This window comes from Metopolophium dirhodum, chromosome 1 (assembly GCF_019925205.1).
Source record: "Metopolophium dirhodum isolate CAU chromosome 1, ASM1992520v1, whole genome shotgun sequence".
In the NCBI taxonomy this organism is placed as follows: domain Eukaryota; kingdom Metazoa; phylum Arthropoda; class Insecta; order Hemiptera; family Aphididae; genus Metopolophium; species Metopolophium dirhodum.
This window is the reverse complement of record NC_083560.1, coordinates 34,586,366-34,600,999: the sequence shown is the minus strand read 5'-3', so window position 1 is coordinate 34,600,999 and position 14,634 is coordinate 34,586,366. Positions and strand designations below refer to the sequence as shown.

The following is a 14,634-nucleotide window of genomic DNA, read 5'->3' as shown; positions in this document are numbered from 1 at the left end:
GTGACCATGTGAATTTCTTTGCCCCATAATATATATTTCCGGTCGGTAAAATTCACCACGGGGTATGGCCGTTGGGCGTATTTCGCAGCCCGGACCCTAGCGACCAACTCCGAATATTCGATGGGCATCAATAACCGTTGCTGTACAAAAATCGCAATTATGTACCCGTCTATTGGTTCTACACTTGCAGGTACTTCACTCTAGATAATAAAATCAGAAGTCATCACAACCACTGTTATTTATTGTTCGTCTGTTTAAATTTTTTTCAGCTAACAATTTTATTACTACATAATATATCATGCGTCGTACCTGCTGTACGGTCAGCTGCTGGTGATCTGCTGTTTCAGGTATTGCATCTAGTGCCTCTGTTGTAGGTATTGCACCCTGTACCTCCGTTGCATTCATCTCCTCGGTGATCAGTTTAGAAAAACATTTTCCGTGACATAATAAGTTACATTCTGCGAACGATAACAATAATTCATATAGTGTATTATATTCAGACGAGTGTTCGAAAACTATATTAAAGTTTCAGTGATGGCCTATCAAGATTATATAATATATTATACTCTCGCTGGTCTTATATATAAATACCTCTGCACTTGACCATCTTGGTCCACCAACGAAAATTCCGACTCCTGCACAATGAACACTTTCTAAAAATGTTTCGTACCGGAAACAAATTATGGGTCACATTACTGAAAAACAGGAAATTAGAGTAAGAACGAATCACGATGTAAGGTTTAAGTATAAACTCATTACCCATCTTTACATAAGAACAGGTTGTCATTCAGATGTGCATTGATGGACATGTTGTTGAACATAAAATACTTGTAATCCTTTATTAAAGTTCATAAAAAATGTAGTACATTTCACCGTGTGCAATTTAATCATCGAAGAATAAGTCAAGTGAGCTCATTACTAATATATATATAATATTTATTACACAACTATTATTGTTCTAAAGTAAAAATAATATAATAGTTGCTATGAGAATCATCAACAACACAATAATGCATTATCCTGGCAGCAGTTTTGTTTCGAACGGCCAAAATACAACATTTTAATTTTTAAATTGTTTTTTTTTCTTTTTAAATTAAATAATATATAATATGCATGCTTATTTTCTGAAAAGAACAGCTGAGTTCTTGAAACAGTTGAAACCTATGAGGTGTTTTACAATAATGTACAATTAATAATATACAAATATAAAGAAATATATACAATTAATGACTGCACAGTTCAGCACAAACACTATGCAGTATACAGTTAGCACTTACGTTTTGTTGTCCGAATCTTTCGCAAATCGTATTGGATTCATGTATAATTTCGAATTTTTTCCACATTTTTCAAACAAATACCACACATTTTAACACCAGCATCTTAAATTTCTCAACCATACTAGTTATCACTACAAATTTGTAAGAAATAACATAGGTAATTAATTGCCACTATATATAATATTAACAAGAAACACTATTTTTCTGTCATATCAGTCACCGTTAATCTGGTGACTATTGATTAGATTGTGGCTATACCATTCAGTTATGAAATCTAACGACAAAACTAAATTACCCAAAATTGCAACACCAAACAATATAATTAATAATCAAAATCATTAAGCTCCGATTGTCCAGAACAAATTTACGACACAACCACAGCCTTTCCTTGATCTCTTCACACCAATAAATTACCCTCAAACAAAAACAATGGGAAAATATTTTTCACCTAATAGATTTTCAATGCAATCTAAAAATGATTCTGAAAATCAATCTGATATTACCGATCATGATGTCAATAATCAAAATAAACAGACAAACAATCAAATTCGAAAAAAATACCATAATAATAAAATATGCTGCAGAAGCAATACTGAATACAGCCACCACATGTAACTCACCACCGCTAAGCTTCAACAATACTAAACACATTTTGTCATTTCCAACATAGATAATGCGTTAACTATGTTTTTAACAAATTTTGAATGTATAATCAACACGCTTGCCTAACCCCAAATGCCAAACACAATATATAACTCACCTCTAATATTCTATATAGGACTTCATTATCTTGATATATGACGTAAATCAGCTGACATAATGTTAATTTTTGATAATTTAAATAGTTTTATTATTTTTCATGAGATCTTTGCCCTAATTAATTTCCTTATTTCTCGTAAACACACTCGTAATTTAGATTTGTTTTAAATTCCATTCTATAAAACAAACGTACCAAATTCATTCCTCCCTAGAGCTCTTTTACTGGCCAATATTATTCCCTACCTCACTTGATTTTTTTAATATGTCCCGTTATTTTTTTTAAAACTAATGCTTTGGTTTTACTTAATAATTTATATAGGTGAATTATCTGTTGCTTAGAATTTGATTTTTATAATGTTATAAAATTATTCTTTTGTCAATTTTACCTATTACTTTTATTGTTATTGAAATTATTATTAATATTTTGGAAACTTAATCTATTGAAATTTTTATTTTTGTGTAATAAATTTCTCTATAGTCTGTTGTACATTTTTTCCTACAAATAATTTTTTGTTAAAGGACATATCTTGTCCGTTGAATTTATAATAAACAAATAAATAACTCATACACGAAAGCTCTCTCCTGATCCTCTCATGGAATGTGAAGGTTCCAAAAAGGGAGGCTTTAAAAACATTGAATGTCAAACAATTGAACATCAAAATCTTGAACACAAAAATTTGTTTTTTAATTTTAACTGTAAAATATTATATTTGCAATTGGAAATTAACTACCATTCCTTGTAAATATATTTTATTGGTTGTTCTATTTTTATAATTAAAGCAAATATTTTTCAAACGCTGTACTTTGTCTAACTATTTTTTTTCGCAGGTGGAAATTAACCAAATATATATATGTTTAAGTTTTACTTTGTTTATATTTTCTTTTTCTTCAACGCAGATATGACTTTTCAAAAATTATGCCATCTTTATACTGCATTATTATTTATTAGTCCTTAGGTAAATATTCCGAAATCAATGAATAACAATTCCAAATTGAAAAGTTAAATTTAGGTCCTTGTTATTTTTGTCTTGCGATACCATAATAATCAATGTTGATAATATACCTTGAATTGTTAATACAATTTAAAATATGTTTTAATTAACTTAAAATAGCATACACGATTTAAGATATACAGGTTGAACATCGACCTATGATAGTATGCATTTTTCAAGACCGTCCAACTGAGTCTCCAAATCAGATGTGGAACTACCGACTGGCGCCATCTAGCTGCATTTATGTAGAAACTCAACAATCCAAAACGTACTAATATTACGCACTTGTAAGACGGAGACAACACATGCGGGTATCACGTCCTCTTAATAAGTAACGAGTTATTTTTAATCAAATTCAAGTTAAATTAATTTATAAATAATTAAATAATAAATATAATAAAAATAAAAATTATTATTGATACTGCATATTACATAACCATTTACTAGAATAGGAAATTAGAAATATAGTTAAATTAATTTAATGTCATTATATAAAGATTAATCTTCGATTACTTAAAATATCAATCGTACCCAAACCTAATTAAAAATTCAAGCCCATTGCAGTTGGTTGACACAGTTGACCCGTATCGGTACAATACACGTCGGAACTAGGAAAAAACAATTAAATACGCGGTAATATCTGATTGAGTAGCTTACTCTACCTAAAAATAACTTATAATTTATAAGTTATAAATTAAATCATAATTATCATTTTTCCACTAATTTACTGTTGACGAATCACCAACACAAGATAACAATGAAATGTAGGTATATTTGAGCACTAAGCTGAGCCCCTAACGAAAATATCAATAATTAATAATAGGTACCTAATATATAATATTATTATGAACTTACAATTTTTTTACTGAAATGACGACAGTTCAAATTTAAAGTATTAACTATCAAAAAAGTAAATTGACAATAAAAAGTGTATTTCATTTTTTTATATAGAGACGAATTTATCTAGATGGATGAATTTTTTATCTTAAATAATTATCAAAGCTGGGCAAGTTAACCAATTTTATTAACTAGTTAAAGTTAAGTTATCCTAAAATAAAAAATAACTAAGCCAAGTTAAAGTTAGTTTTAAAAAGTTTCTGAATTTAAGTAACTAAGTAACAAATTTTCATGAAAATAATAACTAGTTAAGTTAAAATTTAAGTTACTTTTTTTTTTATTAAATACTTTTAACTTACTCATAAACGTTATTTTTATGTCATCGTAGGAAAATAACTAGTTTTGGTATAAAGTAAAACAAACGCTCAAATGATTACATTGACGAATGACTAAATTCACTGTTGGAACTTGGAACCCTCATAGTCACACACTCACACCAGTTGACACACTACCAGTGTTAGGCATAAATAATCAAATAATTATCTAGATAAGATAATAGATATTTTTCAATATAACCATCTAGATGAGATTATAGATTAATTGAAATAAAATTATCTAGATAATAGATAATTTCAAGAAAAAATTATCTAGATAATACTTAGATAATTTATAAAAAAAAAAACTTTTGCTGATAGCTGATTATAAAAAAAATATAATAAATTTACATTGATATCTATTTTATTTATTTTATGTTACAACAGATTAGTACAATAGTACATTTGGTTACGTAAAAAAAAAAAAAACATTTAACCCTTTCAAGCCCACTTTATGATTGAATAGAGATATCGTACTTTAGTAAAAAACTTTTTTCCTTAGAATTCTGTCATTAGTAATTGTATGCCATAATATTAGTTTTTGGTTTTTAATTTTTATCGGAAAGAATATTGTTGATAACAAATATTTTTTTCCTCTATATTGTGTTATCTTTTCTCTATATTAACTTTTTGTAAATCCTCGGGTCATATTATTACAATGCAGTGAAATTGTATAAATAAATGTTGTATAAAAAAAAATAGATAATAGAGTAAATAATTATCTAGATAATTTAAAAAAAATACCGTTTTTATTATCTAGATAAGATAATAGATAAATCATTTAAAATTTATCTAGATAAGATAAAATATACGAAAAATGTATCTAGATAATGCCTAACACTGCACACTACTACATAAGCTGATATTATATAATATAGAGACTTATATATTGACAACAATTAATTCTTATATCTTATTTTATTTATATACCAATATAATATTATAGGAATGTAGAGTGTAGTTTGTAGAAAACATGGCATAAGTATCACCGTATCAGAAATTACTAATTAGGTCCGTTCTGGAAATTGTATTATTACCTATCAATGTACATAGTACACTAGTGACAATGTAAAATACATCTTAACATCTTAATTAGTAATTAATATATGTCTTTATTATAGTATATTATAGTAAATAGTAATAAATATAATAATATACATATACTACAATCGTCGGTAGATATACTTCCGTCCTGGCGGTTCTCAGAAATATCAATGCAAATAATATACAGTTCATAAATCATAATAGGAAAATTTTTGTAAATAACTTTTTACAAATAACTTTAATTTTAACAAAATAACTATGTTAAGTTACAATTATTTATAAAAAGAAATAACTTAGTTACTATCTTAGTTATTTTCTACATTCTATTTTTTTTTAAATAGTTAAGTTAAAAGTTATCAAAAAAGTAAGTTTTAACTTAACTTTTAACTTTTTAACTAGTTACTGCACATCTTTGATAATTATTTAGATAAAACGCAACTATTTATCTAGATAAGTCTCAACACTGTATATTGTAGTAATAATAATGAATAAATACTAATAACTAATGTGTAATATGATATTATCTTATTATATTGATATAGATACAAATCAAATTTTATTTTAACATTAAACAAATGTACAATTCTCAAGAACGTAATATTATAAAATATTTTCGCCATAAATAAGTTATTTATTTATTTATAAATCAAAAGATTGTATTTATTTCTGCATTTTCAATTTCGTATACTTTTGCTACCTACTACATAATTATATTAATTCAATACCTAATTATTTAATTATATGTATAGAAAAGCTATTGGCTATTTCCTATTTTCAATAATAATTATGATTTTTATTATTTTAAACCATATTACTGGGTAATTATATAGAAAAAAATATATTTATGAAATAATAATAACTTAACTTAACTTAAATTAATAAGTTAATTGAAAATGTTCATATAACTTTTAACTTAACAGAGTTAAAAAAAAATTAGACTAACTATTAACTTTAAACTTTTTAAAATGTTTTCTATCAACTTAACTTAACTCAGTTAAAATTTATCATTAAATTGCCTATAAGCAATAACAACTATAACTTAAAACTGGGTTGACCATATTGTGTTCCTCAGACCGATTGCCGAAAAAGGTGTTTTTAAACAGATTTATAACATCGCAAATAAAAAAAAAAAGGTTCTTTTTTGAAAAACAGAAGTTTTTTATTTGTTAATTATTTGTAATTAGTATTGTGTTATTATAATTTGGTATAAAAAGTTTATTTTTCAAACGTTTTTTTATGATTATCAATTTCGTTTTACGTAATATTAATTCATTCATATTAGTAAAATGTATTGTGTACAAGAAGACCTGACAAATTGGAAAACTTTTTAGTACCTAATCAATATTCAATAACTTTTTTTTTATTATTTCTTTAATATCTTTATTCAATAAATTACTATTTCATAGCAGTATAAAATATGAAATAGGTAGGTAATAACATACATTTACAGTATTTGTGACTTGCAAATAGATGGCTCAATAACTACGTATGCCTCCAAATTTTTATATTTTATAAATGAAGTGTAAACATTAAAATAATTAAATGTTTCCGTGCTGAATATACGTTTTTCGTTTTTCTGACCGATTTTGATGAAGATTTTCGTTGTTATGGTTACTGATTAATAAAAAAACAAATTAATAATTCATAGATTATTTCCTTATAGAAGAAAAATATCGAGTTATTTTAGATAACTTGCACGCGATATGCATTATACACACAAATACCCCTAAAATGCCTATCCCGTGCACCGTCCAGATTTTTTACGAAAAGGTGATAGATATACAACAAAATTCGGTAAACTTTTGTGACAACTCGAGACATATTGCTCATGAGTCTAGAGTCATGTGGTTACCCGCCAGTTTGAGCAAGGCCGCCAACCATAAACAGAGACCCGAAGCCTAAATAATGCCTAAATAACAGGAAGCTTAGATCAAAAGTTGTTTTACCGAGTCACAAAATAGTGCAATTCAACAATATTAGGGATGTATTACCCACACCTATAATATGATATTAAACAATATCACGTAGAATAAATTATACATTTAGTATAATTTATAATGGGTAATGTACATAGGCGTGCGCAGGGTTTTGTGTCGGGTGTAGCATACATTTTTAACCGGCCCTAAAGAATTATAAGCACCCTACTTATTTCCTTTATATAGCCTCCCTCCCCCCGAATTTTGTTTAGCACCATTGTGTAAACATTTAATATTTTATCAGTTCATATAATCTATATAAACTATATATAAACACAAATGGTTAATGTGCTATTGTCATTGTGGTTGTGTCTGTATCTGTAGACTGTAATCTAGTGTGTCCGTCGAATTTCTCCAATAATACCTATCTATTTTAGACTTGTATTGATAAAATAGTATTATCATTTTTCATTTGAATAACATTGAACATTTATATTTTAATCTATTATAAACTCAATATGTTTAAAATTATTCATTCTATGTATACCTTTCAAATAAATATCTACCAGCCCACTAAATCCAAAATAAATTGTCAGTTGCAGCGAAAGCAGCATTCGCTGCACCCGTGCGCACGCCTATGGTAATGTAGGTAGTAATATGCAATGTAAAATATGCTAAATAACGGGAAGAGTGGATCAGAGGTGAATACAACAATTTGTTTTACCTAGTCACGTAATAATTCAATTCGATATTACTAGGGAAGTAATATTAGAATATAGATATCACGCCACTAATACCTCATTGTTAGAACCCGCATAAATACGGGTAGAGCGCCTACCATTACTTAGAAGATAGTCAGCCCTCGTCGTAGGTCTATCAAGCTTACGATAGTGCTTACAGTTATTTTGTATTTGAAACTTGTAATAATAAAGTGTTATATTATTTTCATATTTAAAAGTCTAAAAAGTGTTTATAATTATTTACCTATCTTTCTCAACAACAACGACTCAAGACAACTTCGAACGTGCGACGTCGTTAAATAATTATTGTATTAGTGTTCAACGTGTCCTTCACGGCGATCACTACAATGTTAATAGATTGAGTTTGAGCTGAGAAAGCTTAACGGGCGTATAAATAGGACTTATAAAAGAACAAAGACAATAATAATTTGACCAACGACGATATTTTTTAACAATAATTCTAATAAGAATAAATAAAAATTCTTAACAGCTACTTTAGGCGGTTACCGCTCGTTCGCTTAGAACGTAGATCATAATCAGGGTTGGGATTTTATAGCATTTGCATATTTCTTATGAGATGCTTAAAAAATAGCATAGTTTTTAGTGCTTTTTTGGACTTTTTGAAGCTTTTTTGCATTTTTACCTGTTTTTGAATCAAAATCGGTCATATTCTAAGTAATTATATTTTAATAATCGTATTTTTAGATTTTTGTCAATCGAATTATTACGATCATATCGTATTAGGTATTTGGTTCTAATTATCGTTATTTGCTGATTTTGTTGGGGTTTTTTTGTCGATTTCTACTGCGATTATTAATCTCCAGTTATCAACGAACAGGCGTTGAATGCGTTGTATAGTCAATTTATTTGGGTTCTGGTCAGAGTGACTAAATTATTTCAAATCTCAAGTAATTACCTATAATAATTTGTAAGTGATTAAAACATTATTAATTAATACATTTCTTTTTTTTTGCATATTTTGTTGTTTTTATTGCATATTTTTAGCGCATATTTAGCGATACTTAAGGTAATAATATTATAGAGCATATTTATGCAATTTTAAGTGCTATAAAATCACAACCCTGATCATGTACAATTCTCAACGCATTGTACCGGCCAGATACATAAAAATAAGAATAATGATTATAATAATAATAATAATAATACGTACATGCTAACAAAAAGGGGTTACAAGACACCCGTCGATGTCTGATCACCTTTCTTCACCAAACGTTTTTTATTTAATTAGCTACAATGACGTCTTATTTCGCTATAGCTTATATATTTCTTAACCCTCGATATATCGTAAATTATCAATTACCAGCTGTCACGTATTTATTATATTAGTTTATATCGGCAAAATGGTAAACACTCTAAAAGCGCGGCGAGGACAAATTAGAGGCAATTTAAAACGATTTTGGACTTACGTGTCTGCTCCGGACAACGATCCTAAACAAATAAGTATACGACGATCGAAGATTGAAGAGGCATGGGAAGAGTTTCAACAGGTACAATCGGAGATTCGGGATGACGAAGATGTAAATGAACATGAAGAATATCAAGTAGATTTCGAAGAGTTATATTTCAAGGCAATGACCAAAGCGGAAGAGAGACTGCAACAATCAGAAATGAAAGAAAACTCGTCCATTAACGCACAAGTAGAAAAAGAAAAAATCGGTGGAAGAGAGATAAGTAGTGCCGTACCATCGATAAAATTAGCTGCATTACAAATACCCGTGTTCTCAGGTGTATACTCCGAATGGGCTCCGTTTTATGATATATATACCGCACTGGTTCACAACAACAAACACCTGACAACAATAGAAAAATGTCTTCATTTACGTGCACCGTTATCTGACGATGCGGCGAATTGTGTCAAGAACCTAGAGACCACAGTTAATAACTATGAACACGTTTGGAACAGTTTAGTTACGAGATACAATAATAAAAAGTTATTAGTACAAACACACGTAAAGGGTATTTGTGATTTACCTACAGTGAAAGCGAGCTCGTCCACGAGTTTACGACAATTTTCAGATGGTTTACGTGGTCATATATCGGCCTTAAGAGCATTGGATCAACAACCGTCAGAGTGGGGACACATATTATATGTACTAAATTAGACGCAGTCACTATAAGCGATTGGGAAACAAAGTGCGGGAGAGACGAAATCAAAAAGGTCGACAAATTAATCGAATTTTTAGAAGCACGTTTCCACGTATTAGAAGCAGTTAAATCGTCTAAAAAAATATGCAGGGTTTTGAAAAATTTTAGTGAAAATAATAATTACACAGGTAAAAAAAGTACAAAATATACCTCATCATCTACTTCATTTGTAAACACCTCGGAAATAAAATGTTATGTATGTCAACTATCGCACACTATATACAAGTGTCCCGAGTTTATCGCACTATCATCGAATTAAAAAGGTAAACGACCTTAATTTGTGCACCATCTGCCTCCTGCGTCACGTCAAAAAGAAATGTCTTGGACGAAATTGCCTAAGGTGTGCCAAGCTACATAATACAATGTTACACATAAACAATTACAAATAGTACAACATGCGTCGTCGTCAGTATGGTTAAAATACGCTGTGTTTCTACGAATGATAGTAGTACCAAGGATTACGGGTCAATTACCTCCGCAAAGTATAAAAGCAACATGTAATGTTCCCGATAACATTAAATTGGCTGATCCACATTTTAATATGCCCCAAAAAATCGACATATAATTAGGCGCAACGCATTTTTATGAATTTTTATGCGACTGACAAATACGTCCTTCGGCCACCGGGCCGTTATTCCAAGAAACAGTATTTGGATGGGTGGCCGCTGGAGCAATATCGGAAAATAGTTTATCAAAGGTATCGACTTCGAACACATTTTTTAGCGCGATCGATAGTGAACCCACACTAACGATTGAAGACGTAAGCGATACACCACTTTATACGATCGAGGAACGTGCTTGTCAAGAATATTTTAATAAGACCGTTATTAGAAATGACGATGGACGTTTTGTCGTACACCTACCGTTTCGGGTCGATTCAATAAAATTAGGAGAGTCGTACGAGATCGCAAAACGTCGCTTCTTAGCAATAGAACATAAGTTCCAAAAGGATAAGAATTTAAAGGAAGAATATTTTAAACCACATGGAGCGGGTGGATGAGAGCGAAATCGAAAGGAATGATCAAACGTGTTACTTGCCCCACCACGCCGTCAGAAAGGACAGTAGCACGTCTACAACGTTGCAAGTAGTGTTCGACGCGTCTTGCAAAACAGACAATGGCATTAATCTTAATGACGTATTATTAAAGGGCCCGGTTATCCAAGACGATTTATTATACATTATTTCACGATTTCGAACGCATAATTACGTTTTAACGGCCGACATAGTAAAAATGTACCGGCAAATATTAATGACTGATAAACATCGCGATTATCAAAGAATATTATGGCGCACGGACCCTAATCAACCTAAAAAAATATATCGTCTGAATACGGTCACATATGGCACGGTACCCGCATCATATTTAGCAACAGGTTGTTTACAAGTACTAGCCGAAACGGTATACGAACAATACCCATACATCACGCCTATTATCAATCGCGATTTTTACATGGACGACATATTAACCGGAGCCGACACGAAACAGGAAGTTATTAACACATTCGTGGACAGTTGAAATTCCCGGAGCGGAAATAAACTACTTATAAAAACGCACTTAATTATTACTGCTATATCAGTAGTAATTTGGGTACTGCTATAGCAGCACTGTCCCACTACATTGTTGTTTACAACTACGTACATCACTGCGCTGCTATAGCAGTATGATTATATTTTTAAAATAATATAATAAAAATAATGATTCAACTCAACCTGGTTTATTTTGTGTAATACATTTTGAAAAAGAATATTGTGACATAAAAAATAAACATAAAAATGTAGTCTTATATAAATTCATATTATCATAACATATTCAGACACCTATTACGTACGATGTTTATAATCGAACTGAATACTTACACGGACAACAATGCATTTCTATCGGTTATGGTTCGAATATATGGTGTAGACATTTATATATTGTGTTGTATCATTATAAAGCAATAATGATATAGCTAAATTATAAATAATAATAATGATATCGAATATAGGGTTCATGGAAATACCAAAAAAAAAAAACGATAAATAAAGCTAAAAATAACACATATATAATACAGTGCCCAATGCTCTGAAGTATTGCAGTGGGACAGTAAAACATGCTCTTTCATATGAGACTATTGAAATTATTACTGCTATACCAGTACTGTGTTAATTTGAATGGTTTATATTCTACTGCTATAACAGTAGTGATATATGTACATCAACTTTTGAAATTACTGCTATAGCAGTAGCTGTCCACGAATGTGTTAAAATACGCGACGGCTTGATTGTGGTGATGAACAGTGCCGGTCTAACGTTACGAAAATGGTCATCAAACGACGCAAGTTTAATAACATCAAGTCTACCTAGCGAAGATATAGAAATATTAAATAAACACGAACTTAATTATTCTTTGAAAAGGGTATTAGGTTTATTCTGGGATGCTACGTCAGATATAACGTGCGTGAGAATAAAAAGGTAGAGGGGATGTCTGTTACCAAACGCGAAATGCTGTCCGATATAGCTGCGATCTTCGACCCGCTAGGTTTAGTCGGCCCGGCCCATTAATAGTGCGAGCAAAATTAATACTACAAGCGCTATAGCGTGAAAAGATTGATTGGGACGAACCCGTTCCAGTGCACATACGCGAACAAAGGTTTGAGTATCGAACACAATTATCCACGTTAAACAGGTTATCAATAACGCGCAAAATTACCAACAATTTAAAATCGTGTGTTATTAAGGTCCATGGGTTTTCGGACGCTAGTATATTGGCGTATGGATGATATTTGAGATGTACGGACAACGCGGGCATTCATCACACTAATTTAATTTGCGCAAAATCCAAAGTGGCACCTTTAAAAACATTGTCATTACCTCGATTAGAACTTTGTGCGGCACTGTTATTAACACGACTAGCAAATAAATATTAATACCGAAGTTACAATTAAAAATTAGTCAACAATACTTTTGGACCGATTCAATGATAGTATTGGCATGGATCGCTTCACCTTCGACGAAATGGAGAACGTTTGTTGCACATCGAGTAGCCGAAATACAAAATAAAACAACAATGGGCGAAAGGAAACACGTCAGTACATGTGACAACCCGGCTGACGTGATATCTAGAGGTTGCTGTCCTTTTGAAACAATATCATAATGCAACAATTAAATCATCATCAAAAATTAAAGTTAAAATAGTTTATAGACATTTTTCAATTATTTTTTGACAAATTTGTAGTTATTACTTTTTAGTATTAGCTAAATATATTTCTATGTTATATTGCTTTAAAATAACTGTAATCATAATAGGTACTCTTAAAAAAAATAATATAAATATTTGGCATTATAGAAAACAAAACGTATTACATTATTTCTGATAACTAATGATGGTTAAGAACAAAAGAACACTTAATTTAAAATCAATGTGTAATGATTTTATATTAACTCATATAGTACTGGTTTCATTAAATGTCAATGCATCTAGTTTCTAGGATAAAATAAAATAAACAAAAAAAAGGTGGGTAAGTGGATTTCGCTCTGCTGTACAGTAGGTGACAAGTGGGTCACTGTAATGGATGATGTTGAATTTGAATTCAATGATATAATATCATTGTAAAATAAAAACGATTCTGAGCAAAAACGGTCAGTCAGCCTATGATATTACTAAGTATATTTGATGATATTATTGTGAATAAAGTAATTTATATATTTACTTATTTACGTGGAACCTTGTTTTAAATTTTCAATCCTTAGCTACAAAAGTTGAACATATTATAAATTTTTAACTACAAAATAATTATTACATTTTAAATTTGATGAATTTTGTCAATATTTGAACTTTAAATGCTTATAAATAAAAACTGTGAATAAGGATTTTAATATTTTTCAAATGTCATTGTAACAATATGGTAGGAGCTTTGAATTAAATTTTTAAGCTTTTTTACCCAACAAATAAAATTTTATTGATATTTGTAGAAAAAAGAAATGGAAACTGAAAATGTCCGTAAACAGCTCAAAATAAGTCAAAATATTTGGAAAATGTAATGGTGTATAGAAAATGCTAATGTAAACATTCAGTCAAAATTTCATGTACGGTCATTTGTTTTAGAGTTACATAGAAAATTAGATTGCATAAGAAAATGAAAATGAATGGTGCTCACCCTTTGGCCTTTACAATGATGAATCTTCATCTGTAGCACATGATGCCCTTAAAACTAAATATTTTAATAATGTAAGTATTCAACTACATTAAATACAGACTTGCTTAAAAGGAAAAAATAAATGTAGGCATATAATATAATGTCTTAAAATAACAATAGCTTAAAATTAATATTCTACACTTAATATTACAGTGATGTTATTTTTTTTAATGAAATTGAGATATTTAAAAGTATTTATTTAATTTATATTATAGCAAAAACTAGCCAATCCCGTGCACTTCGATGCCGTTAAATGTACAAACTCTATATGACTCAAACATTGTTCAATTCGTTATTTAATATTTAGTGTATAGTACCTATTCAAAACTTATCTTAACTTTTCCGTTAAA

The 14,634-nt window shown here is 29.7% G+C and overlaps 1 protein-coding gene across 1 annotated transcript; it reads right to left on the bottom strand.

The window, feature by feature from the left end:
- Nucleotides 1-235: 235 nt before the first annotated feature.
- Nucleotides 236-821, bottom strand: LOC132934379 (uncharacterized). The gene is given in 4 exon segments (XM_061000693.1): nucleotides 236-280; nucleotides 283-458; nucleotides 592-695; nucleotides 760-821. Coding segments are annotated over 4 exon segments (387 nt in total).
- Between the last annotated feature and the right edge of the window lie 13,813 nt (nucleotides 822-14,634).